The sequence below is a fragment of the Arachis hypogaea genome, chromosome 11, assembly GCF_003086295.3.
Source record: "Arachis hypogaea cultivar Tifrunner chromosome 11, arahy.Tifrunner.gnm2.J5K5, whole genome shotgun sequence".
Lineage (NCBI taxonomy): Eukaryota > Viridiplantae > Streptophyta > Magnoliopsida > Fabales > Fabaceae > Arachis > Arachis hypogaea.
Window position 1 is genome coordinate 67,072,555 of NC_092046.1, and position 26,286 is coordinate 67,098,840.

A 26,286-nucleotide genomic window follows, 5' to 3' on the forward strand; every position below is an offset into this window, starting at 1 on the left:
GGATAAAAATTTAGGTTTTTACGTAAAAAAAAAAACACGGTGTTTTAATGTAAAAAACAATTTTTAAATTTTAAAATTGGTTTTTATTTAGAAATCGATTATTGTTTTAAAATCAGTTTTTATTTTAATAATTGATTAAAAATAGGTTTAAAAAAAAAATTTAAACGGTCCCTAATAATTATTTCAAAAGACAACGAGATTCTTAACAAACAAAAATATTTTTTTCGGTCCCTGATTTTTTTTGATAGAACTGATTAACTTCTGTAAAAAATAATATTTTTTTTATTGATACAAGAACTAATCAGTCCTATAAAAATAAAAATTTGAGATCAAAAAAATATTTTTTTTATTAAGAATTTTGTTGTTCCTTCGAAGTATAAGTAATTATACTGAATTAGATATTCACTCTAAATTTTTTAACCGATTAATAATCGATTTTATCATGGAAAACTAATTTAATTAATTAATTTGACCTAAATATTTAATTAATCAAAAACAAATTTGATTTTTGGAGTATCCATAACTATGTACAACATATCCGCCGGTTGGAAAATACTTGGAAACCAAAAAAAAAATTCGTTCACCATTTTTGCTGTAATAAACAGAACAAGTTTGAACATAGAGTGACCGAGTGAGATATGAAGAAGCTCACTGCAATTGTTTCCATTTTCGTGATCTTAACTTTCTCTTTTCATGAAATCGCGTATGTTTCTTCATCTCCTCTCTTACACCACGCAAAACAGGTAAGAAATTTGATATAAACAAATACCTCAACTCTGAGAATTGATGCCTGGGGATTTTGAAAAATGGAGTGGTTTAAATTTTCTAGGGTTCTTCTTCTGTTATAGATTACGATTTCTTACGTATTCTATTTATTTCTAATCTTTATGACATGCTAATCCTGAAGACCAGAATTTTAATTTTAGCTTGAATTACGTTGCCAGTATTTGTAAAGTTGACACGTTTCTTTTCTTTCATTTGTTCTTTTTGGGACGTTTGCTCCAGGTTCACGAAGAGAAATCTTCTACTGTAAGGTATGGTTATCGATTCAAACCCTTTTTTTTTGTTCGTTGTCAGTGGCTTCCATAGATAGTTCCATTGATATATAACTTTATTCTCAAATGGATGCATTTGCAGTTTGATCCTTAGCTTATAGCACATAAAAAAAAATTAGTGAATAGGCTTTTCGGTAGTGTTCTTCTATATGGCTTCTACCTATTCATGCATGTTTTATTATTGTAGAAATCTTGAACAGGATCAAGAGCATGCTGGTGAAGTGCATTGCTCTAGAGAAAGAAGTAGGGCAGCTCGGAAAGTGATAGAACAGGTATCAAAACATGCCTTTTGAAAATTATGATAAATTTATGATGTCCTGTTGTATTAAGTGGTGTAAACTTTGAATGACATCGAAGATTGTGGTTCTTGTGTATGTTTTGTAGTACTTGACACCGTTTGTTGAGCGAGAAAACTATCATTTTTCAAGAAACTGTAGACTTCACCCTGAAAATGATATATTCAGGGATCAGGAGGAGCATAAAATTTTCGTAGACAGGCATGATTGGCGGTGTGGATATTGTAGAAAAGTTTTCCGTGAAGAAAAATTTCTTGATCAGCATTTTGATAACAGGCACTCCAATCTTCTGAATGTAGTACGTTGATTCTTATTTCTTTCTTCATTGGGTTTGGTTCACACAATGTGCAGTCGTGCTTTCATCTTTACTTTCATCAATCGTCTGATAACTTTTTCTTACACCCATTGCCTCTCCCACTTTTGTGTATGTAGAGCCTCTATATGCTCATCGTTCTGACACTTCAAATCATAACATTCTATTCTCTTGATCACTTTATGTTCTTGATTGCTCATTTTGAATCAATGTTACAGCATCGCTGTTAATGCTTCTATGTTAAATCTCAATATTAAGCACATACTTTTAAACCCTGATTAGCTGTTTCTATTTTGTTATTATTTATATCTTAACTTATTTGTAGTTTTTAATAATCTATGAATGAACATGATGCTGTCTGAGTTTGAATTATTCAGAGTTTCCCCTCTATGATGGCCGGAAAGGGATGCTGGATGGGGCCACAAATACCTTCCCCCTCCCCCTGGCCCCTGTCTCCTCCCCAAGATAAAATTCCTAGCTGTCTCTATCTCTGTCTCCATGTGAGAATAAGGGTGTTTTTTATTTGAGATATGGAAGGACAAAAATTTGTGTCCTTGGGATGGGGGAAGGACAGGAGAGACAGGAACTGAGACACAAACTTAATAAAATGTTTTGGACCAATATGCCTTCACTATTCTTTTCATAATTCTGAATTTACCCTTTCTCCACTCCTCAACTCCCTACTCCTCCTCCTCCACCTGACCTTCTTTCACTGTTCCTCCACCGCCACTCTTCCACTCCTCCATCTCTCTTCTTTCTCTATTACAGTTTTGAACAGAACATTGGAAATGGAGGAGATGAAATTAAAAAAGCATGGTTTAAGAGTGACAAGTTTGAACTTTGGAGGAATGGTTTGGGTTTGGGAAAGAAGGGATGAAGGCAGAGAGAGAGGAGAGATTGGCAGTAGTGGCAGCAGGAGGAGAGGTTATGGAGGCTATGTAGGAGGTTGAGATCTGATGGTGTGTGCGAGTGTTATTGCTGCTGGGAGAAAGAGAGGAAGTGTAGGTTGGAGGAATATTTTTTTCTTCTTTAATTAGAGAGAGTAGTTTTGGTATTTCGTACATGTCTCTGTCTCTTGTTTTTTGAGTTTTGCCTACTATAATCAAACACAAGATGGAGACATTTTGTGTCTCTGTCCTTGCTGTCTCTGAGTATTTTGGTTATTTTAAAGAAAACTAATGTTATTTCAATAGATTCAATACATGCTTGTGGAGTTGACATTTGACTTACTTGCATTGCTATTTAATCAAAGTTTTACTTGGAAAATGTTTTTATACTCTCTTCTGGATTTATTTAAATACAGAGTCATGATAATTGCTTGGCTGATTTATGTGGAGCATTGCATTGTGATGCTGTTATGAATTCCAAGTTCTCTAGAACTAAGTGTTATCCAGCAGCTGCCGCAAAAAACCGTCACCTATGTGAGGTTGCTTTCATTTTTTTATTATTTTTTATATTTATTTGTCATTTTGGCCTAGTTCTACCTAATTCATATCCAGATTTTGTCCAGAGTCTTGCTGACAGTTGCTTTTCCATAAGCCAGGGGCCATCAGCAAGCCGTCTTCATGGTATACTTGTGTTTTTTAATTTTAGTTCCCCTAGTTTACTCTCGTTATACCATTATGGTGTTTATTCTAACCCATTCCCCCAAAAATAAATTTGAGCTGTGTTTCTTATAGTGCTCTTTTGGTTTGATGGCAGAATTGTTTATACACCAGTTTTGTGATGCTCACACCTGCTCAGGGAAACAGAAGCCCTTCTCTAGAGGAGGCAAGGTATGGCCCAATTCAAAATGTTAATGTATAATTAGCTTATCTTTTGTTAAAAACTTGTCATTGCTGACTTTTAGCAATAAAGGGATATCTATAAAATTCGTCGGGTAGATGATCTACATTGGGCTATGGGTCATGTCATTAAAAAAATTCCATGCAAAAGGTTAGCTCAAATCAGCATCTAAGATTGCAATCACAGTATCTTCCTTTTTGCTGGAAAGGTTTAGGCATTCCCTTTTTCCCATTTTCAGTTCATCATGCAACAATTTCTGAAGATTATATATAGCCAATTTATCATCACAGTGATGAGTGAACACATATCATATAGGACATGCCTGCTGTTTATTAAACCTGGTATTTTTCTCTGCAGGAGCAAAGTAGTTTCTTCCGCCTGGCTGCTGGAGCATTGATCTTGGTGCTACTTCCTGTGTTCTATCTTTTTCTTTATCTTGTTCAAAGGTACCTTTACATTTCTATATCTTTATCTTGTTAATCAAGGTTTTGCACCGTTAGTTCCTAACATTATTGGGGGAAGTTGCAGTGATATGAAGGGTCGAACTCAGGAGCTTCGTCGCATCTCAAAAGCAGGATGGAAAGTCAAACCATCATGAGTCATGAATGGTAAATGTTTATATCCCTTATAAAGATAGCTTATCGAGTTATCATAAGACAGAATTAGGGGTGTGCATGGACCGGGTGAAACTGGATTCAATGTGACCCAGACCCGACCCGAAATATATACCGAGCCAGTGACCCTATTTATTAGAGCCTATTTATTAGACACGATTATACCGGGTAAAAACCGGGTGAAAACTGGACCGTTAACATTACATTACCTTGATAACTTCTTATAAGCTAGCATGTGAAAATATTCAAATTTCCAAGACTCCAACCATTATTTGACATGATAAAATTCACTTAGAAAAATATAACAAGAACCAACTCTTCTCTAAAATTAAAGCATAACCATAATCAATACTAATATTGTCTAATAATACCAAATATTTAAATTAATATAAATAACACAATATTATGCATTAGTCTAAAATCTTATGCATTTTAAACATAAAACATTAACTTATAGTCTTATAATAACTAATAACAAAAAATATTAAGGTTTACAATACTTAAATTCCATATAAGAATAGCCATCATCCATCACTAATAACACAAAATATTAATTGTGTATAATGACCGGGCCACCGGGCCGACTTCGGGTGACCCGAATCATTGACCAAACCCGACCCGAAATAATGATCAGGTCTATTTTTGAGATCCTTACCCGGTCCTAGACCCGGTGAAATCACACCAAAATAGTCCCTAAAGTGTTCGAGACTAGGTCGGGTCTTCGGGCCGGGCCGGGCCATGCACACCCCTAGACAGAATGGGCTGTATACTGATAAAATTCAATATCATAATGAATTGTACACTTTAACTTCCCGCTTGTAGTGTCCTTCATCGACAATTCTACATTTATCAAATCCCTTTCCTTCAATTTGTTCTTTCTGAAGTGAATATGCTTTGGCTATATCTTTACTTATCAACAAAACACCCTAAGATGTTATTAATGCAGGTGTGCCTCTTGCCCACTATCATCATCTAGGGTGAATGGTTTGACATAGATGGGAAGATCCAAAGATGTATTGCTTAATGTTGATTTTAGACTTTCCTCCAAGAAGATTCACCATGGACGTCCATGTCAATCAAAGAAATCTAGAGAACTCTTATGGAGTGCATGAAGGAAATCAAGCTTCACGGTCGTCAAAAACCTTCCCTGCCAGTGACTGGGAAGTATCAAGTGTTAATTGATGATCATACATCTTTCGACTTTTTTCGCTTAAGCAAAGAACTTCGTTGTAAGAAGAAATTAAAGATGTATTTGGAATGAAATGGAAAGTTCGGATTATGGTAAAGTAAAACACTGTCATACTAAAGCAGTAAAGCCCAGGTGAAGCCCACTCATTCAGTACGGTGAGGAGGAGACCATGTTTTATAGGAATTTGAATTTGAATTTGATGTTGACTGACCCTTCCCCTTAATCATGAGAAAAAGGTATTGACTCATTCAACTTCGTATTCGGTACTACAGTCGTAAGTTGGGCTCAATTTTATTGATATGGAATGAGGGTGCGTGTCATTCCCGGATATGGCATGATGGGGTGCAATACCAACTTGTGGGGCAGTCTTTTTTCTGGTGTCAGGTGCTTCAACACGGACCCTACGACTTGTTTGTGTTTAAGCTTTGGACCAACAAATCGGTTGGTCCGATTTGAAGGGGATGAATTTTTGAATCCTCTGAGACGCCTAATCGGACCCTCCGAGTTGCTAGTAGAGGGTATTTTTTTTAATGCATTTAAATGAAATCGGAGGGTGCGAGTAGGTTATTTTAATAATTTTTTGAATGAAGTATACCTAATCGGAGGGTCCGACATGTTGGGGACTCTAAACAAAAGTGTCTGAATGATGGTGAGACCTATTGGCGTTTTCTTCTTCTTCAACGGTTCTTTCCTCTGGTTTTTCCTTCTCTGTTTCTTCATTACTTAGCGCCCATATTAGTTACAGATCGAGTTCTCAACTTTTTGATTTTGTTTATGTGATTAAAAGAAATGAGTGACCGAGTTTTATTGAAGGTGTATTATTTTGGTCAGATTTTATTACAAATATCTGAAGGAGTAAGATTTGTTTGTGAAAATTCGTTAGATGTTGTGATTCCTTTCACAATCTCATTTGAAGAGCTCAAAGGTGTGATCTGTGAAAAGATCCAGTCTGAGAGGGCAAGAAGTGTAGCCTGTATTCTATATAGATACCCTGTGCAGGTGTTTGGTGGATTCGTCCAGTTTCAAACCAAATATGTAACGGACGAAGCGAGCATGCACGAGATGTTTTCAATGTACATTGAAAATCGGAGTCAACTCGCGTTCATTGAGTTGTATGTTGAGTTCGAGCAATCTGAGGCCGACCGGAATATTCTACGGGAAGATTACAATAGCGATAGCGAAGAAGAGTTCGAAAGCAACTACGAAGTTGTTGGTCCAGATGGAGATGGAGATCAAGGTGGCAGACCTATGGCTCCGGATGTATCAGATGTGGCAAATGCATTGGCAAACGAAGTGCCATTTGAGGAGCCATCATTCATGCGAGTTTTGGATTTGGAAGTCATGCATGTTCCGGAGTTTCCGGATTATACCAGTGCAGGTACGTAATTCTCTATATTTATAATATCTATTAGAATATTTTAATAATTTATGTTGATAGTTGGACCAACTAGCTAAGTAAAGTGTGAAAATTTACTGAATTAGTATTTATTTTTATTCACGTGTTTGTGTATCTAAGTTTAAGAAAGTTAATTTTTTAGCAAGTGACTGAATTAGTTGAATATTAGTTAGAAATTATATAGAAATTTGTAAATCAGTTAAATATTAGTTAGGATTTACGTGTGAAGTTAGAAAACTTCAGTAAATATATTTATTCGTATTTATTCTAGTAAGTTAGTAAATTAGATTAATATAAATTAGGGTTAATTAGTAAAATAGTAAACCAGCGAGTTAGTTAAATAGAAATTAATATCCGATAGTAAATTAGTGGAAAATAAATTTGCAGTAATTGTAGATAAGTCAATTAGTTAAATATAAATAAATTGGAGTTATGTTATAATTGATGCAATTACAAATTGTTTACGTTCATTTTCGATGTTACAATATTTGTGTTTTAAATATGTTTTGTATGGCTGTCCTTGTGGCAGAAATTCCTTTTGTCGCAGATGGTGAATTTGCTGTTGGGATGGAATTCAGTTCTAGAGAAACTGTTATTAAGGCGATAAAAGAGTATACCATACGAAGAAGCGTAGACTACCGGGTCTATGAGTCTGAACCATTGACATTTTATGCTAAGTGTACACAGTATGGGTCAGGGTGTGATTGGCTTATCCGGGTTAGCATGATCAGCCGGAAGTACTGTTGGGTTATAAAGAGGTATAATGGCAGTCACACATGTATCAGAGCAACAATTTCTCAGGATCATTCGAAGTTGGATTCGAATACAATTGCAGAAGCAATAAAGCCGTTGGTTGAGGCTGATCCCGCCTTAAAGGTAAAATCGGTTATAGCAGAGGTGCAATCGAAGTTCAACTACACCGTTAGTTATCGGAAAGCATGGTTGGCTAAGCAAAAGGCAGTGGAAAAAATATTTGGAGGCTGGGAAGCATCGTACGAAGCCTTGCCTATATGGTTTGAGGCCATGTGTCATAAGGAGCTATCAGCTGTTGTTCATTTTGAGACTATGCCTGCATATCAAGGTGACGACTTGGTGACTGATATTCGGGTATTGCATCGGGTCTTTTGGAGTTATTACCCCTGCATTAGAGCATTCAGACATTGTAAGCCAGTTGTACAGGTGGATGGGACACACTTGTACGGAAAGTACAAGGGTTGTCTACTAGTGACAGTTTCACAAGATGGCAACAACAATATCGTCCCAATTGCTTTTGCTATTGTGAAGGGAGAGACTTCTGATGCATGGTACTTTTTCCTTAGTAACCTTCGCCAGCATGTTGTCACTCGAGATGGTGTGGGACTGATATCCGACCGTCATGAATTCATAAATGCCGCTGTGGAAAGGAGTAACGGTGCTTGGTCACCTCCAAGAGCTTTCCATATGTTTTGCATCAGGCATATAGAATCGAATTTTCTGAGGAAATTCAAGGCGCCATACTTGCAGAAACTGGTCGTCAATTTAGGTAACGCTTAGCAAAGTTAATTATTTTACTAACAGATTTACCGCCAATGAGTGTGTTAGCCTCTTTATTTTTGTTTCTATCTTTTTATCATACAGGATATTCGAGGACGGTGCGGGAGTATGAAGTACGATACCAACGTTTACAAGAACGGGGCGAGGCCTACACTAACTGGTTAAACCGAATCCCCCCGCGAATAGTACGCGTTGGCTTTTGATGGTGGATATCGATGGGGTCATATGACGACGAATCTAGTGGAATGCATAAACTCAGTATTGAAGGGTGCTCGCAATCTACCCGTTACTGCCCTTGTGAAGGCAACATTTTACAGACTTAACGAGTTGTTCACACGAAAAAGAGCGGAGGCGGAAGCCCGGATTACTGCTGGGCATGTGTTTTCTGATGTCGTGACGTCGAAGTTACATGCAAACCAAGTTGCATCTGGAAACATACAGGTTAGTTGCTTTGACAGGCAGAATGAGGTCTTTGAGGTGTGTGAGATGCCTAGTGGACTTGAGTTTGCAGTCGACCTACGAGGCCTTCGATGTGATTGTGGTGAGTTCCAGGTAGATAGAATCCCCTGTCGACATGTGTTCGCATATTGTGCCAACCAGCGACTAGACTGGCAACTATATGTGCATGATGTGTATAAGATGGACCAAGTTCGGCGGGTGTACCGAGCAAGGTTTAGGCCACTAGGTAATCCGACTACATGACCTGCTTACAACGGACCTCGGTTCATACCAAATCCTTTCCTGAGACGAGTGACGAAAGGTCGCCCCAGAATGACGCGCTTCTTGAATGAGATGGACACGCGTATGTTACGTCGGCCTAGGCGATGTAGGCTTTGTGGAGCTGAGGGACACAGCCGTAGCAGATGCCGTCAGTCCAGTGGTGCAAATGCCGGCGGACAGACTCAGTAGGTTCACAGTCTAGGATGATAATACATATGTATCATTATATAATATCACGAGTTGTCCACCTGTGTTAAGAAATTATTTTATGTAACATGAGCTGCTCTATGTAGCATTATCAAAATGGACAATCTAGTATTATTCTCCACCTGTATCGTTATGTAATATGACATCAACTGCCAAAATGACTTAATCTGATATGTCATTCTTAGTAAATTATTCGAAAAATTTTGCAACACTAATACATAGTCCAGGATATTAATACATAAATAAGTTCATTAATAATAAAATATTATGAACATACAAAGTAATCTTACAACAATCCAGGTCATTAATACAAACTATCCAACACATATAAAGTACGCTAAACATAGTCCACATAATTAATACACAAATAAGTTTATTACACCACCACTACTTTCTCATTGCCCACTTAACATCCTTCACAAAGTTCTTGCATTTTTTAGCTGCCTTTTTGAACACGGATGGAGTGTAGCGATTAGCGCTATGACGTGGCGGATCAATCCTCAGATTGTAACCTTTTGCTTTGTCATCCGGAGTGTCACAATGACCTGCATACAATTTAATAAAAAAAATTAAATTTATGGTTTTAGGTAATCAAAACAAGAGAGATACCACATATCAGTTACTCAAATCAGATGGAGATACCATTTATGAACACAGAATGAGTCACTAATAGAACATGTAAAGCAAAATACAGAATCATCTTACCATCATTACGTGATTCCTCATCCTCATCGAACTCCTCTATATCATCCTCGTCATCCGATTCATCTACTAGATACGCATTGGTGTCCTCTTCGAGTGTGTTAGCATCTTCTTCAATAGGTACCATGGAAACACGGTTAGGATTTTGACTATTAAGAACTCCACGCCCACCTTTACTTCTACTAGAGTCAACAGACACGAATCCTCCAGAAGCAACCGATGAGGTATGGCATGGAAGCCTCGCATCCAACGAATACCTACCTGCCGTGAAATCAGGCTGATTGCGATATTGTGAATGTCCAGCATCTGCAGCCATGAACCCAAGCAATTGACTAAAAGAACCTCCTTCTCCTGTTTCATACTGTGGCATACCCCAAAATTGTTGATGCATTGGAAATGTAGTTGTGAACTGTGTCTAAGGTACATATTGGCATGAGGATTGAGGTTGCTCTTCTGGAATCGGATTTGGAGGTGGTGGCGGCGATTGGGCCTCCTGATCCTCATTGTCATCATCAGCATCCTGACTACCCTCTTCCATATCCTCATTACCCCGGTCCATCTCCTCATTACCCTCATCCAAATCCTGATTACCCTCATCATTTTCTTCTACTACAAGGTTCAACAAGTATAAGCGGTCCCCAAATTTTGTTCGGTACCAGTACATGTAAGACTCCAATGGATATTGTGAGGGCATCAGAACCTCAGAAAGAACGTGATGATACCTGTTTGTCCAATGCATCACCCAATATGAATGAGTCGGTGCCGTGACCCAATTAAGATTCTTAGGACCAGTAGGGACTTCTCCATACGCCTTGTCCAGATTCTGTTCCTGATTAGGTTCTCCCTGAATTAAATTGAACTGTCACCTAATCCTATCGGTGGCATGCCACTCGATGCATTCGAATGACACCAACGGCACTGTTGCGCTCCATACAACCGACTGCATGTAGATTTCAGGAGGAATTATATTCGGATCCACACGGTCCACAGAATAAGCAGCCCACACAAATTGCCAATCATAAATGAAACTCATAAGTCCAACCCACATCACATTTACAATACCAATGCTTCATCAATTTAGCTAAACACTAAATCCGAAAGTAATACATCTTTAATGAAAACTAACCTGGCCTTCCTGAAGTTCATCGAATGCCTTCCTAAAGTGACTTAGCGTCAGATATCTATATCGTCGGTCACCACGCTCCCAGTTACGCCACCTAATATGATATATTTATTTAGTGCAACTGAATTCTAAATATCAAGAAATGAAAACATTGTAACATAATATTACCTGTTTGCTAGCAGAAAACTGCGTGGTTTCCTAGGTAGCGGAGATAGATAAGGCAGTCGGATCCAAGCCCATACGAGCGGAAGGGTTAGTGGACCATCGATTTCCTTGCAGTTAAAGCGAGATGCCCTACATAATGCCCTGTAAAGGTGTGCCAAGCATGCTGATCCCCAGCTATACTGTCCAATACTGCCGAAGTCACGAAGCAATGGTAGAAACTTCCAGTGGACAGCTGCCCCAGATTTATCCCCAAACAAGATCGTCCCGATCAGCAACATAATGTGGCACTTCACATACCTACATATACTTATCTCATCAATCAACTGTAAATTTTCTTTTAAGTCGCGCAGCCACGTAAGTTTTATGCAGCATCCTCTACACTGTTCTTTAGACGGTGCAACTCTAAATTGTTCCAAACACTCAGCCTGCAACGCTTCGAAACTACTCATTGTCATCCCCGTGACTGGAAGACCATCCGTCGAAAGACCAAGAATTAAAGCGACGTCTTCCAGAGTTACAGCACATTCACCAATGGGAAGATGAAACGTATGTGTATCTGGGTGCCACCGTTCAATTAGATCATTCACAAGTGCTTTCTGGCACTGTACTACACCTATCTGAGATGCATGATAAAACCCAGTAACTCGTAAATACTCCTCAACCCTATCGTCGTACCGATCAGGAGGAAGTGGATGATTACATGTCACCATTCTTAATTTCTACAAAAAACATAACAACTTATTAGTCAACTAATTAACCATTACTAACTTACTACTAGGCGGCAATAAAGTTCTAAGTAGATCAAATCATTAACAAAATTGTTGCACAACTAACTCAACAACACATATTAGTTGAAACCACAAAACATTCATAAATTATTTGACTAAGTCAAAGTAAAACAAATATTTACAACAAATATTTGACTAATCCTTGAAATCTCTCCAACTTAACTATTAATGACATCTACTAATAAATACATTCCTAATCAGTTCCAGAGACTATGACAACATTAGAATTATATATTTATTTCCAGTAGATTCCAATTTTGATAATATATAACATTATAATTTGTATTTTTAATTATCTATTAACTAGTACTTATGTAAAGTTAAACACAGATATATAAATTCTAAAATTTACTAATAATCATCCTCATTATCTTTCTAAATTCATTTACTAATAACAATAATGAATAATTAACTTCTACAGTTATGATTATAATTAATGAAATCAAACTAAATATTAGATAAAAATTAATACTAAGCATTCATTTTTTTTCCTTACATTCAATTACTGTTCGCACAATAATATTTAATTTTCTAACAATTATAACTTGAAAAAATTAAAAAAAAAACCTTCTATAAAAAATTTTATTAAAGATCCAGTCCTATTTTACATTTTATAATTTATTTTCTAAATACTATTTTTCACTTCACTTCCTAACACTAATAATAAATATATTAAAAATAATTAAACAAATTAAAAAAAAAACTGTATTTGTTTTACATAACATCATTCTAACTAACGCTTTTTAATTTTCAGATTCTATGTAACAACAATAATAAAAATTCAGACCATAACAATAACAATTTTAAAAAATAAATAATAAAAAAAATTCAGGAAAAAAATAAAAATAATTTAAAAAATAGTTCTAACCATTCTATGTATATTTCTAACCTCAGATCCTAACAATAACAGGAACAACTAAATTGTAAGAACAATATTTAAAATTATAAAAATTTAACAAAATATTAAATAAACTTACATAATCAGAATGGCTGATATAGTGTCTAATATGAAGCTCAGCACGATCAACATCTTTAATTTTATATTTCTTTGGCAGTTTTTTTATTTTTCACCGAAGACACTCACTACCAGCAGAAGAATGAAGAAGAAGAATGGAGTTTGAAGGTTGAGAGTGAAATCTAAAAGTGAGTTATCGGATGGTGGGTGTGCCTACTTCATGCACTATGTTGGTAATCAGGGCACCGTTTGGGGAGCGAGGGTTGGACGACGCGTGTCCAATGAGGCACAAAATGGACCATGGGTGTTGTGACCTACATGTCGCAGGGTCCGTGTTGTGGTGCAGCTGCATGTCGCACGGTCCGACTTGCACAGACCTACACCCACGGTCCGATTTCCTTTACAACTGACACCACCCCTTTGTGCAGCACCCCACGTTCCCATAACCGGGTTCAACCCCAGCCTCCCTTTCATATAGAAATTAAAAAGCGTCGTAAGTCGAATCCAAGATTGTTGAACCGTTAAATGAAAAAAAAAAAAAATTCTAAATGTCTCTAACAATTATTTTGTAAGACAATTAGATTTACAACTAAAAAAATATTATTTTTGGCTTTTGATTTTTATTTCTGTAAAATTAATTAATTTTTTTGTTAATATTTTTTTTTGTATTAACTGAATAAACCTATATAAAATGTTAAACTGTTAATTTATTCGTTAAGAACCAATTAAGATTGATAGTTTTTTTATTGGGAGTCTCGTATTTTGGATAATTGTTACGGCCGTTTAGTTTTTTTTTTAAATAATTTTTGTTATTTTTTTTAAATATATTAATTAAATTTGCTGTGTAAAATTAAGAAATATTAGTAATTTTTAAATTATTTTTATTTATAAAAATTAAATAGAGAATATATTAGTAATTAACAACTCACATAAGCAAGTTTTAGAGATAAATCATTAACGTAGGGGTTAATTAATCTCACAATGTTAAAAAGTAAAGGCTAAAATTGGGTATTTTTTTGTGGAGGTCTCGTAGTCCTTAAAAAAAAATTATCAAGAATCGAGATGAATATTCACTTAAAAAACAAAATGACCTTCTCATCTTTCTTCGCCAATCCCCAACTATCTCTATCTAAACTGCTGTTGTCTTTGTTGTTACCGTCACTTTCACGATAGTCTCCGATATTGGTGGTTGTGAGGCAATCAGCGGCAGCATCATCTCCGTCATGTGAGAATGCAAATAGTGACAATTTACTTCTTTGTTTTTTTCATTGTTGGAAATGGTGTACCGGCCGGAACATGCATTTGTTGAAATCGAGTGCGTTCAACATGGAGGTGAAAGCGAAAAAGAACAAACCGGAAGTGATGAGCTGATTAACCATTTCCACGTGAAAGTGATGAAAGCTAGTGCTAGAAGAATTGGAGTGGAAAAGGTTCTTCGAGAACAAATGGGACAAGAAGAAGCGCAAACGCAAATCACGTCTTGCTCTTTGCTGCTACCAATAACCACAACAGGTTTCTTTGCCCGCTTGTCTTGGCATTTTAGCTCCCATGATGGAGTAAATCTCTATACTGATTCCTGAGATTTATGAGATTAGCTAATTTGGTCTTCGAAATTCCAATTGCACCATAGTAGTCTCCCAAATTCAGCTCCGGACATCATAATGGTCCCTAGGCATATTTCCGACTATGAGTCACCTATTTCAGTATTGACGTGGCTACAGTGTGCTGCACTGGCGTCTACAATTGCTAGTTTAGCTAGCCAGATTGCAATTTGTACCCGATTTAATCCCTCCTTCTTTATTTAACCTTAACATTTTTTGGTCCTTCTAAAAATGTTACCTCCTCCTTCTTCTTCATCCTCCTTTTTATTCTTCTTCTTTTTCTCCAGCAACAATGCTGAAAGCTGAGGCATCCACGCCATGAACCATGGCAAAGTACCCCTAAGCTTGTTGTTGCTTATGTCTACCGTGATCAATCTGCTTTTCTCAAATCCTGCAGAATTTTTTTTCACTGAAAAAACTCTTTGAAAGACAGCGTTAATTACTGCAGCGATAGAAGTTCGAAAAGAGCAAAAGGAACTGGCCCACTCAGCTTATTCGAACTCAAATCCAGCCAAAACCTGAAATCCAAGGCCTTCTCCTCCATCCTATCATAATCAATGTATCCAGTGGTGTTATTCACCTTGTAAGGCAAACCCTTAAAGTAAATGGAAGTTGCAGAGATCTTCTTCCCACCGGAGGTGTAGTAACCGTGGGTAAAGTGATCGCCGGAAGGGAGGTCAAGCCCCATGATGCGGTCATATGGCTGGAGGCGACAGTGTAGGCGGTGCAATTCGTGTGGTCCCGGAGTAAGGCTGGACGTTAATGCCCCAAGATTGAGGGTCGAGGTGGAAGGCATGGAGGGCGCATGAGCGGAGCGGCAGAGATTCTCAATCTCGACCATGTACTCATTGCAGCTGTATTAGCAGTTGCCAGGGAGGCCCTCGGAGTATTTGTTGGTGAGGGCACTGCCAAGGGCCTCGATGATGGCTAAGCAGGTGAAATTCTCGTAGGCGATGAGATCAATTTTTTAACAACAAATAAATTAACAACTTTCGAATTTTATTTCACAATCCTAATTCAAGGAGCAGAAATAGCTCTTCTTATGGGTGTCTCAAGGTCTCAATTGTAGTTTTAAAAATAAAATTAAAGATAAAATAAAAACATGCAAGGTGTCAAAGACAAAATAAAATGCATAAATTAAAAGAGAAAGGAAGAAGAAGATGAAGAAAAAATAAAAAGTAATAAATAACTTTAATTAAAAATAAAAAATAAAGTACAAGTTTGAATTTAGACTTCAGAGAAATTACTTAAGATTCTCAATTTTACTCTGTGATGCCAGTGAGGCTGAGAGTGTTTTTGAATTTCTAAGTGTTTTCAAAGAAGAGCTGAACTGATTACAATGTATAGACTAACCTAATGTCAATTGAGAGCTACTTCTATAATATCTTTGTGAATTTTCAAATTCGAATTAATAACCGTCCCACACTTGTTTCCTTGACGCTTTGCATAGCTACCTCTGTCACTTACGTTTTTGACCAAGTATACCCAATAATATCGTGACACTTACAACCTCCCTTTCGTTATTCAAATTTTTTTCTTAGATAATATTTTCTTTTGCCTAACATATTTACTCAATTTTTTGTTCAATTGTTAACAACACATAAATTAACAACTTTCGAATTTTGTTTCACAATCTTAATTCATGGAGCGAAAACTACTCTTGTGGGTGTCTCAATTGTAGTTTTGAAAATAAAATTAAAGATAAAAAAAATATGCAAGGTACCAAAGACAAAGTGAAATGCAGAAATTAAAAGAGAAAGTAAAAAGAAGACGAAGAAGAACAAATAAAAAGTAATAAAGATCTTTAATTAAAAATAGAAAATAAAGTACAAGTTTGAAATCAAATTTTAGAAAAATTACTTAAGATTCTCAATTTCACTCTGTGATGTCAGGGAAGCTGAGAGCATTTTAGGATTTCTAAGTGTTTTTCAAAAAAAAAAACTAAATTGATTACAACATTTGTCCAAAACTCTATTTATAGACTAACCAAATGTCAATTGACAGTTACTTCTATAATATCTTTGCCGATTTTCAAATTCTGATAAATAACCGTCCCGCAATTGTTTCTTTGACGCTTTGCATTGCTACCTCTATCAGTTATGCCTTTGACCAAGTATGCCCAATAATATCATGTCAGTTACAACCTTCCTTGCATTATTCAAATTTTCTTTTTAGATAATATTTTCTTTCGCCTAGCATATTTACTCAATTTTTTATTCTATTGTTAACAACAAATAAATTAATAACTTTTGAGTTTTGTTTCACAATCTTAATTCAAAGAGCGAAAATGAATCCTCTTGTGGGTGTCTCAAAGTCTCAATTATAGTTTCAAAAATAAAATTAAATATAAAAAAAAACATACAAAGCGCCGGAGGCAAAGTAAAATGCAAAAATTAAAAGAAAAAGGAAGAAGAAGATGAAGAAAAACAAATAAAAAGTAATAAAGAACTTTAATTAAAAATAGAAAATATAGTACAAGTTTGAGTTTAGACTTTAGAAGAATTACTTAAGATTCTCAATTTTACTCTGTGATGTTAGGGAGGTTGAGAATGTTCTTGGATTTCCAAGAAGAACTTAACTGATTGCAATGTTTGCCCAAAACTCTATTTATAGACTAACCTAATGTCAATTGACAGTTACTTCTATAATATTGACGACAAGTCATCTTAGGCTAGTTTCACAAGCCTTTTTCATTAGTTTTTACTTGGTTTTCATGCATTTTTAGGCAATAAGTAAGTGTTTGAGTGAGAATTTCATGCTTGTCTTGATTCAATCAAACATTGATAATTTTATGCATTTTCATTAGATTTCTTGCAAGATTTAGTTGATAATATGAATGATGCAAGATTTGATGATTATGCCAAGGTTTTGATGTATCTGTTTGGTTGATGACAGGTGAAAAGAAGAAGGAAAAGAAGCAGGAAGTACAAAATAAGAATTCTGGACACATTTTGAAGTTTGAGCACGCTTTGGAGCCTTAGGCCACGCTTTTAAAAACGTAACCCATGATTTAAATAAGGAGAGTGCTCTTGGTGCAAGAACGCAACACGCACGCGTACAAGACGCACACGCGTCGGGCAAGGAATTTTGAAGACCCATGCGTACGTGTGCATGACGCGTACGCGTGGATGTGATCAGCGCTCAATTGCAAAGAGAGTGCTAAGTTATCTGAATGAGCGTTTTCGAGCAAATTTAAAGTTGGAATTGAAGTTTTGCGACCGACGCCCAGCGTACATGACACGCACGCGTCGAATGACATTTCTGAAGAACCACGCGTACGCATGGCTGATGCGTACGCGTGGAAGTGGCATGTTTGAAGACCCACGCGTATGCATAAGGGACGCGTACGCGTGGGGAGCACTGATATTGCGAACGCTACGCTCGTTTGGAGAGTGCTACAAGGGACGCCCAAGCGTATGGCACGCGTACGCGTCACAAGCTCAAAATCTGAAGGTCACATGTACGCGTAGGTGTTGCGTACGCGTGGATGGGGCAAAATGCAAAAAGGATGCGCAGGCGTAGAGGACGCGTATGCGTGGGTATAAAAGCGCTCCGTTCTCTATTTGAACGCTACCCTCTCCTAGAAGTGCAATTCTAGCTCAATTGATCTGATTCCAAGCCCATTGAAACTTCAAAGCAAGTAAAGCCCATTGACATCACTCAAAGCACAAGAAATAGTTAAAATAGCAATTTCATTTGAATTGTAATTTATTTTCAATTTCAATTTCATTTGTAATTTAGGAATGCCTATAAAAAGGCTTTGGTTCACAGTTAGTGAAAAAGGCTTCACGAACAGTAGGCTGCATTAGTGGTAGGCAGCAGTAGGAGTATGAGTAGGAGTAGAATAGAAGGCTCTCTGATACACTTTTTCCTTTTCTACATTTTCATATTTCAGCTATATTGAATTCAGTTCACTTTTATTGCAATTTCAATTTCCTGCATCTCTACTCTTCTGCAATTTTTATTTCTGCCAATTGTACCTTTCTGTTCCTATTGCTTTCAAATTTCTTTCACACAATTTTAATCTTCTGCAATTATTCCGAGTTCTGATTTACTGCTTTATTTAATTTTCTAGCACCCAATTCCCTTTACATTTGCTGCAATTTATATTTCTTGCTCTTTAAGTTTCTGCCAATTTACCTTCTGCACTTTATACCTTCTGCACTTTACATTCTGTCAATACAATTTCACCCAATTCACGACTGTTAGCTTAACTAGACTAATCACCTAACTAAAGTTGCTTGATCCATCAATCCCTGTGGGATCGACCTCACCTCTGTGAGTTTTACTACTTGATGCAACCCAGTATACTTGCCGGTGAGTTTGTGTGGAATCATTTTTTCCTCATCAAGTTTTTGGCGCCTGATGAGCGGATAATTTATACGCTTTTTGGCATTGTTTTTAGTATGTTTTTAGTAGGAACTAGTTACTTTTAGGGATGTTTTTATTAGTTTCTAGGCAAAATTCATATTTCTGGACTTTACTATGATTTTGTGTATTTTTCTGTAATTTCAGGTATTTTCTGGCTGAAATTGAGGGAGCTGAGCAAAAATCTGAATCAGGCTGAAAAAGGACTGCTGATGCTGTTGGATTCTGACCTCCCTGCACTCAAAGTGGATTTTTTGGGGCTACAGAACTCCAAATGGCGCGCTTCCAATTTCGTTGGAAAGTAGACATCCAGGACTTTTCAGAAGTATATAATAGTCTATACTTTGCTCAAGGATAGACGATGTAAACTGGCATTCAACGCCAGCTCTCTGCCCAATTCTGGCGTCCAGCGCCAGAAACAAGTTGCAAGTTGGAGTTCAACGCCAGAAAAGGATCCAAAGCTGGCGTTGAATGCCCAAAACAGCCCTATGCACGTGAGAAGCTTTGGTCTCAGCCTCAGCACACATCAAGTGGGCCCCAGAAGTAAATTTCTGCACCATCTATCATAGTTTACTCATTTTCTGTAAACCTAGGTTACTAGTTTAGTATTTAAACAACTTTTAGAGATTTATTTTGTATCTCATGACATTTTAGATCTGAACTTTGTACTCTTTGATGGCATGAGTCTCTAAACTCCATTGTTGGGGGTGAGGAGCTCTGCTGTGTCTCGATGAATTAAGGCACGTATTCCTGTTTTCTATTCAAATATGCGTGTTCCTATCTAAGATATTCATTCGCACTTCAACATGAATGTGATGAACGTGACAATCATCATCATTGCCCCACGAACGCGTGCCTGACAACCACTTCCATTCTACCGTAGAATGAATGAATATCTCTTGGATCTCTTAATCAGAATCTTCGTGGTATAAGCTAGACTGATGGCGGCATTCATGAGAGTCCGGAAAGTCTAAACCTTGTCTGTGGTATTCCGAGTAGGACTCTGGGATTGAATGAATGTGACGTGCTTCAAACTCGTGAGTGCTGGGCGTAGTGACAGACACAAAAGGATAGTAAATCCTATTCCGGTACGATTGAGAACCTGCAGATGATTAGCCGTGTGGTGACAGCGCACCTGAACCCTTTTCACTGGAAGGATGGATGGTAGCCATTGACAACAGTGATCCACCAACACACAGCTTGCCATAGGAGGAACGTGCGTGTGCGAACAAGAAGGCAGAGGAAAGCAGAGATTCAGAAGACAAAGCATCTCCAAAACTCCAACACATTCTCCATTACTGCATAACAAGTATTTATTTCATGCTTTGTTATTCCTTGCAATCAGATTTGATAAGTGAATTGTTTTATTGTCTTCCTGACTAAGAGTTACAAGATAACCATAGCTTGCTTCAAGCCAACAATCTCCGTGGGATCGACCCTTACTCACGTAAGGTATTACTTGGACAACCCAGTGCACTTGCTGGTTAGTGGCACGAGTTGTAAAAAGTGTGATTTACAATTCGTGCACCAAGTTTTTGGCGCCGTTGCCGGGGATTGTTCGTGTTTGAACAACTGACAGTTTATTTTGTTGCTTAGATTAGGAAAAATTTTTCTTTTTGGTTTAGAGTCTCTTATTATTGTTCTTGGTTAAAAATATCCTTCTTCAAAACAAGTGTTACATTTATTGCCAAATTGGCTAGAGTATTGGTTTATGTTCTTGATGATTGGACACCAGTTTTATTAAAAATCTTTTTCAAAAATAATTTTCCCTTGATTAAATCATGTGCCAAACTTTAAGTTTGGTGTTTTCTTGTTGATTTTTCTTTGGTTTTCTAAAAATTTTAAGTTTGGTGTTCCTTATTCATGTTCTTGTGTTCTTGTGAATCTTCAAAGTGTTATTGAGTTTTCCTTGTGTCTTGATCTTAAAATTTTTAAGTTTGGTGTTCCTTGGTGTTTTCCCTCCAAAATTTTCGAAAACTAGGAGCATTAGATCTAAAAATTTTAAATCTTGTGCTATTTTATTGTTTTTCTCTTTCCTCACTAAATTCAAAAATATCTTTTCTCTCTATTTCTAAAACAAATTTTCGAAATTTATTTCTAAAATTCAGATTTTTTTTTAAAATTTAAAATCTTTTCCAAATCATATCTTTTTCAAAACTTCCTGACCACTTTCTCTTCCTTCATTTTTTCGAAAATCTTCACCTATTTTTATTTATTTTATTTTAATTTATTTTATTTTCAAAATAATTAAATAAATAAATAAAGAAATAAAAATAAATTTTTTTATTTTACAACAACTCCCTTTCTCCATCATGGATCTAAGTGGAAATGAACAGTCCAGGAGGACTCTGGGGTCATATGCTAACCCCTCTACTGCTTCATATGGGAGTAGTATCTGCATACCCTCCATTGGAGTCAGTAGCTTTGAGTTGAATCCTCAGCTCATTATCATGGTGCAGCAAAGTTGCCAGTATTCCGGTCTTCCACAGGAAGAACCTACAGAGTTTTTGGCACAGTTTTTACAGATTGCTGACACAGTACATGATAAGGAAGTAGATCAGGATGTCTACAGATTATTACTGTTTCTATTTGCTGTAAAAGACCAAGCTAAGAGGTGGTTAAATAACCAACCTAAGGCCAGCATAAGGACATGGAAACAGCTGACAGAAAAATTCCTGAATCAATACTTTCCTCCAAAACGGATGACACAGCTAAGGCTGGACATCCAAGGCTTTAAACAAGGAGATAATGAATCTCTTTATGATGTCTGGGAGAGATACAGAGAGATGCTACGAAAATGCCCCTCTGAAATATTTTCAGAGTGGGTTCAGTTAGACATCTTCTATTATGGGCTTGCAGAAGGAGCTCAGATGTCTCTAGATTGCTCAGCTGGTGGATCTATCCACATGAGAAAGACAATTGAAGAAGCTCAAGAGCTCATTGATACAGTTGCTAGAAATCAGCATCTGTACCTAAGCTGTGACTCTTCCATGAAAGAAGAGGCAAAAACAGTAACTGCTGAACTCAGTCCTGCAGAGCAAGCTGCTGAATTCAATCATCAATTGGATTTTCTAACAAAGCAGTTAGCTGAACTCAAGGATAAACTACAAGAGACAAGGATGGCTAATATAAACATGGAAGAACAATTGAAGAAAACAAAGCAGCAGCTGTCAAGACAAATAACAGAAGAATGCCAAGCAGTTCAATTAAGAAGTGGGAAAGCACTAAATACCCCACCTCAAGGCAGCAGGAAACCAAGAAATGAGCAAACCACCCAAAATCCATCTAAGGACAGTAAGAGCCCAGGGAAAAGTAATTCTGGTGCTAAAACGCCGGAAGTTGGGTGGAAGGCTGGCGCTGAACGCCCAGACCATGCCCAAGACTGGCGTTCAACGCCAGTAACAAGCAAGGACTTGGGTTCAACGCCAGAAACAAGCAAAGATCTGGCGTTGAACGCCCAAAATGGGCAGGATCTGGCATTGAACGCCCAAAATGGGCACAGTTCTGGTGTTCAGACGCCAGGAACTGACAAGGAGTTGGCGTCTAACGTCACTCCAGCTTCTAACTCTGGCAATCCATTGCCAGTGAGGGATCAGACACACACAAGTGCTGATGACAACCCCTCTAAAAAGGCTTCTTCAACCACTTCTGTAGGCAATAAACCTACAGCAACTAAGGTTGAGGAATATAAAGCCAAGATACCTTATCCTCAAAAACTCCGAAAAGAGGAGTAGGATAAGCAATTTGCTCGCTTTGCAGATTATCTCAGGACCCTTGAAATAAAGATTCCATTTGCAGAGGCACTTGAGCAAATACCTTCTTATGCCAAGTTCATGAAAGAGATCTTGAGTCATAAGAAGGATTGGAGAGAAACTGAAAGAGTTCTCCTCACTGAAGAATGCAGTGCAGTCATTTTGAAAAGCTTTCCTAAAAAGCTTAAAGACCCTGGGAGTTTTCTAATACCATGCACATTAGAAGGTAATTGCACCAAGACAGCTTTATGTGATCTTGGGGCAAGCATCAACCTAATACCTGCATCCACTATCAGAAAGCTTGGTTTAACTGAAGAAGTTAAACTAACCCGGATATGTCTCCAACTTGCTGATGGCTCCATTAAATACCCATCAGGCGTGATTGAAGACATGATCGTCAGAGTTGGGCCATTCGCCTTTCCCACTGACTTTGTAGTGCTGGAAATGGAGGAGCACAAGAGTGCTACTCTCATTCTAGGAAGACCCTTCCTAGCAACTGGACGAACTCTCATTGATGTCCAACAAGGGGAAATAACCCTGAGAGTCAATGATGATGAGTTTAAGTTGAATGCTATCAAAGCCATGCAGCATCCAGACACATCAAAAGACTGCATGAAAGTTGATCTTATTGACTCTTCGGTAGAAGAGATCAAGATGGCTGAGAGTCTCGAATCAGAGTTGGAAGACATCTTTAAAGATGTTCAGCCTGATTTGGAGGATTCAGAGGAGATGGAAGAGCCTCTGAAATTTCCTCTGGAAAAGGAAAAACCTCCTAAACCCGAGCTCAAACCATTACCACCATCCCTGAAATATGTATTTCTGGGAGAAGGTGACACTTTTCCAGTAATCATAAGCTCTGCTCTAAATCCACAGGAAGAGGAAGCACTTATTCAAGTGCTAAGGACACACAAGACAGCTCTTGGGTAGTCCATAGGTGACCTTAAGGGCATAAGCCCAGCTAGATGCATGCACAAAATCTTATTGGAGGATAATGCTAAACCAGTGGTTCAACCACAGAGGCAGCTAAATCCAGCCATGAAGGAAGTGGTGCAGAAAGAGGTCACCAAATTACTAGAGGCTGGGATTATTTATCCTATTTCTGACAGCCCCTGGGTGAGCCCTGTCCAAGTTGTCCCCAAAAAGGGAGGCATGACAGTGGTTCAGAATGAAAAGAATGAACTGGTTCCTACAAGAACAGTTACAGGGTGGCACATGTGTATTGACTACAGAAGGCTCAATACAGCCACCAGAAAGGATCATTTTCCTTTACCATTCATAGACCAGATGCTAGAAAGACTGGCAGGTCATGACTATTACTACTTTTTGGATGGCTACTCAGGCTATAACCAGATTGCAGTAGATCCCCAGGATCAAGAGAAAACAACATTCACATGTCCATCTGGAGTGTTTGCTTATAGAAGGATACCATTTGGGCTGTGTAATACGCTTGCAACCTTCCAGAGATGCATGCTCTCTATTTTCTCTGATATGGTGGAAAAATTTCTGGAAGTCTTCATGGATGACTTCTCAGTATATGGAGACTCATTCAGCACCTGTCTTGATCACCTGAAACTTGTTCTGAAGAGATGCCAAGAGACCAACCTAGTTTTAAACTGGGAAAAATGTCACTTCATGGTGACTGAAGGGATTGTCCTTGGGCATAAAATCTCAAACAAGGGAATAGAGGTGGATCAAGAAAAAATAGAGGTAATTGAGAAATTATCACCACCTGCCAATGTCAAGGCAATCAGAAGCTTTCTGGGGCATGCAGGATTCTATAGGAGGTTTATAAAGGATTTTTCAAAAATCGCAAAACCTCTAAGCAATCTGCTAGCTGCTGACATGCCATTTGTGTTTAACAAAGAGTGTCTGCAGCGTTTGAAACGCTGAAAGCCAAGCTGGTCATAGCACCAGTTATTTCCGCACCAGACTGGACATTACCATTTGAGCTAATGTGTGATGCCAGTGATCACACCATTGGTGCAGTGCTGGGGCAGAGGCATGACAAGCTTCTGCACGTCATTTATTATGCTAGCCGCGTTTTAAATGATGCCCAGAAAAATTACACAACCACAGAAAAAGAATTGCTTGCAGTGGTTTATGCCATTGACAAATTCAGATCATACTTAGTAAGATCAAAAGTGATTGTGTATACTGACCATGCTGCTCTTAAATATCTACTCACAAAGCAGGATTCAAAACCCAGGCTCATCAGATGGGTGTTGCTTCTGCAAGAGTTTGATATAGAAATAAGAGACAGAAAAGGGACAGAGAACCAAGTGGCTGATCATCTGTCCCGGATAGAGCCAGTAGAAGGGACGCCCCTCCCCTCTCTTGAGATCTCTGAGACTTTTCCGGATGAGCATTTATTTGCCATTCAGGAAACACCATGGTTTGCCGATATTGCAAACTATAAAGCTGCAAGGTTCATACCCAAGGAGTACAACAGGCAACAAAAGAAGAAATTAATTACTGATGCAAAGTACTACTTGTGGGATGAACCTTATCTCTTTAAGAGATGTGCAGACGGAATGATCCGTAGGTGTGTGCCTAGAGAAGAAGCGCAGAGGATCCTATGGCATTGCCATGGATCTCAGTATGGAGGCCATTTCGGAGGTGAGCGAACAGCCACCAAGGTTCTCCAATGTGGCTTCTATTGGCCCACACTCTTTAGAGATTCCCAAGAGTTTGTACGTAACTGTGACAGTTGCCAAAGAGCTGGTAATCTGCCTCATGGTTACGCCATGCCTCAACAAGAAATCTTGGAGATTGAGTTGTTTGACGTATGGGGAATTGACTTCATGGGACCTTTCCCACCATCATACTCAAACACTTATATTCTGGTGGCAGTTGACTATGTATCAAAATGGGTTGAGGCCATTGCCACACCCACCAATGATACTAAAACAGTGCTGAAGTTCCTCCAGAAACATATCTTTAGCAGGTTTGGTGTCCCTAGAGTACTAATCAGTGATGGGGGCACTCACTTCTGCAACAAACAGCTTTACTCTGCCATGGTCCGGTATGGGATTCGCCACAAGGTGGCGACTCCATATCATCCACAGACAAATGGGCAAGCTGAAGTCTCTAACAGAGAACTAAAAAGAATCCTGGAACGGACTGTAAGTACCCGTAGAAAGGATTGGGCACGAAGCTTGGATGATGCTCTGTGGGCTTACAGAACAGCATTCAAGACTCCTATAGGGACTTCTCCATACCAACTGGTGTATGGTAAGGCATGCCACCTGCCCATGGAACTGGAACATAAAGCCTACTGGGCAACCAGATTCCTAAACTTTGATGCCAAATTAGCTGGAGAAAAAAGATTGCTCCAGCTGAATGAGCTAGAGGAATTCAGATTCACTGCTTTCGAAAATGCCAAGCTTTATAAAGAAAAATAAAAAAGGTGGCATGACAGAAAGCTGTCATCTAGAATCTTTGAACCAGGACAAAAGGTTCTGTTGTTTAACTCTAGGCTCAGGCTATTCCCCGGGAAACTGAAGTCCCGGTGGAGGGGACCATATGTGATTACAAGTGTATCACCATATGGTTATGTGGAGCTTCAAGATATTGATTCTGATAAGAAGTTCATTGTTAATGGACAGAGAATCAAGCACTATCTTGAAGGCAATGTTGAGCAAGAGTGCTCAAGGCTGAGGCTAGATTAAAAACTCAGCAAGGTCAAGCTATTGACATTAAAGAAGCGCTTGTTGGGAGACAACCC

General features: G+C 37.9%; 3 protein-coding genes across 9 annotated transcripts; all 3 read left to right on the forward strand.

The window, feature by feature from the left end:
* The first annotated feature begins 510 nt into the window (after window positions 1-510).
* LOC112722202 (uncharacterized) lies at window positions 511-18,356 on the forward strand. 7 transcript variants are annotated; one of them, XM_025773178.3, is made up of 10 exons: window positions 511-743; window positions 1,006-1,034; window positions 1,243-1,327; window positions 1,440-1,649; window positions 2,968-3,085; window positions 3,164-3,232; window positions 3,366-3,439; window positions 3,807-3,895; window positions 3,978-4,057; window positions 17,338-18,356. In XM_025773178.3, the coding sequence occupies exons 1-9, from the start codon at window positions 639-641 to the stop codon at window positions 4,045-4,047; spliced, it is 849 nt and encodes a 282-aa protein (XP_025628963.1). In that variant the 5' UTR covers window positions 511-638; the 3' UTR covers window positions 4,048-4,057; window positions 17,338-18,356. The 7 variants fall into 7 exon arrangements, with proteins under 7 accessions (XP_025628963.1, XP_025628964.1, XP_072063072.1 ...); XM_025773179.2 differs by lacking the exon at window positions 17,338-18,356 and adding an exon at window positions 5,010-5,511 and having other exon boundaries at window positions 2,968-3,090; window positions 3,175-3,232; XM_072206971.1 differs by lacking the exon at window positions 17,338-18,356 and adding an exon at window positions 5,010-5,511 and having other exon boundaries at window positions 2,968-3,090; window positions 3,208-3,232.
* LOC112722201 (uncharacterized) lies at window positions 5,900-9,309 on the forward strand. The gene is made up of 3 exons (XM_025773173.3): window positions 5,900-6,630; window positions 7,178-8,170; window positions 8,266-9,309. The coding sequence occupies exons 1-3, from the start codon at window positions 6,042-6,044 to the stop codon at window positions 8,382-8,384; spliced, it is 1,701 nt and encodes a 566-aa protein (XP_025628958.1). The 5' UTR covers window positions 5,900-6,041; the 3' UTR covers window positions 8,385-9,309.
* On the forward strand, window positions 8,407-8,883 carry LOC114924668 (uncharacterized). Its single transcript, XM_029289929.1, has one exon. It carries the CDS (start codon window positions 8,407-8,409, stop codon window positions 8,881-8,883), a length of 477 nt encoding a protein of 158 aa, XP_029145762.1.
* Window positions 18,357-26,286: the final 7,930 nt, after the last annotated feature.

Coding starts and splice junctions, on each gene's coding strand:
- LOC112722202 (XM_025773178.3), top strand. CDS start 639: ATGAAGAAGCTCACTGCAATTGTTTCCATTTTCGTGATCTTAACTTTC. Junction 1,328..1,439: donor CTCGGAAAGTGATAGAACAG/GTATCAAAACAT, acceptor TATGTTTTGTAG/TACTTGACACCGTTTGTTGA. Junction 3,233..3,365: donor ATCAGCAAGCCGTCTTCATG/GTATACTTGTGT, acceptor GTTTGATGGCAG/AATTGTTTATACACCAGTTT.
- LOC112722201 (XM_025773173.3), top strand. CDS start 6,042: ATGAGTGACCGAGTTTTATTGAAGGTGTATTATTTTGGTCAGATTTTA. Junction 6,631..7,177: donor TCCGGATTATACCAGTGCAG/GTACGTAATTCT, acceptor TCCTTGTGGCAG/AAATTCCTTTTGTCGCAGAT. Junction 8,171..8,265: donor GAAACTGGTCGTCAATTTAG/GTAACGCTTAGC, acceptor TTTATCATACAG/GATATTCGAGGACGGTGCGG.
- LOC114924668 (XM_029289929.1), top strand. CDS start 8,407: ATGACGACGAATCTAGTGGAATGCATAAACTCAGTATTGAAGGGTGCT.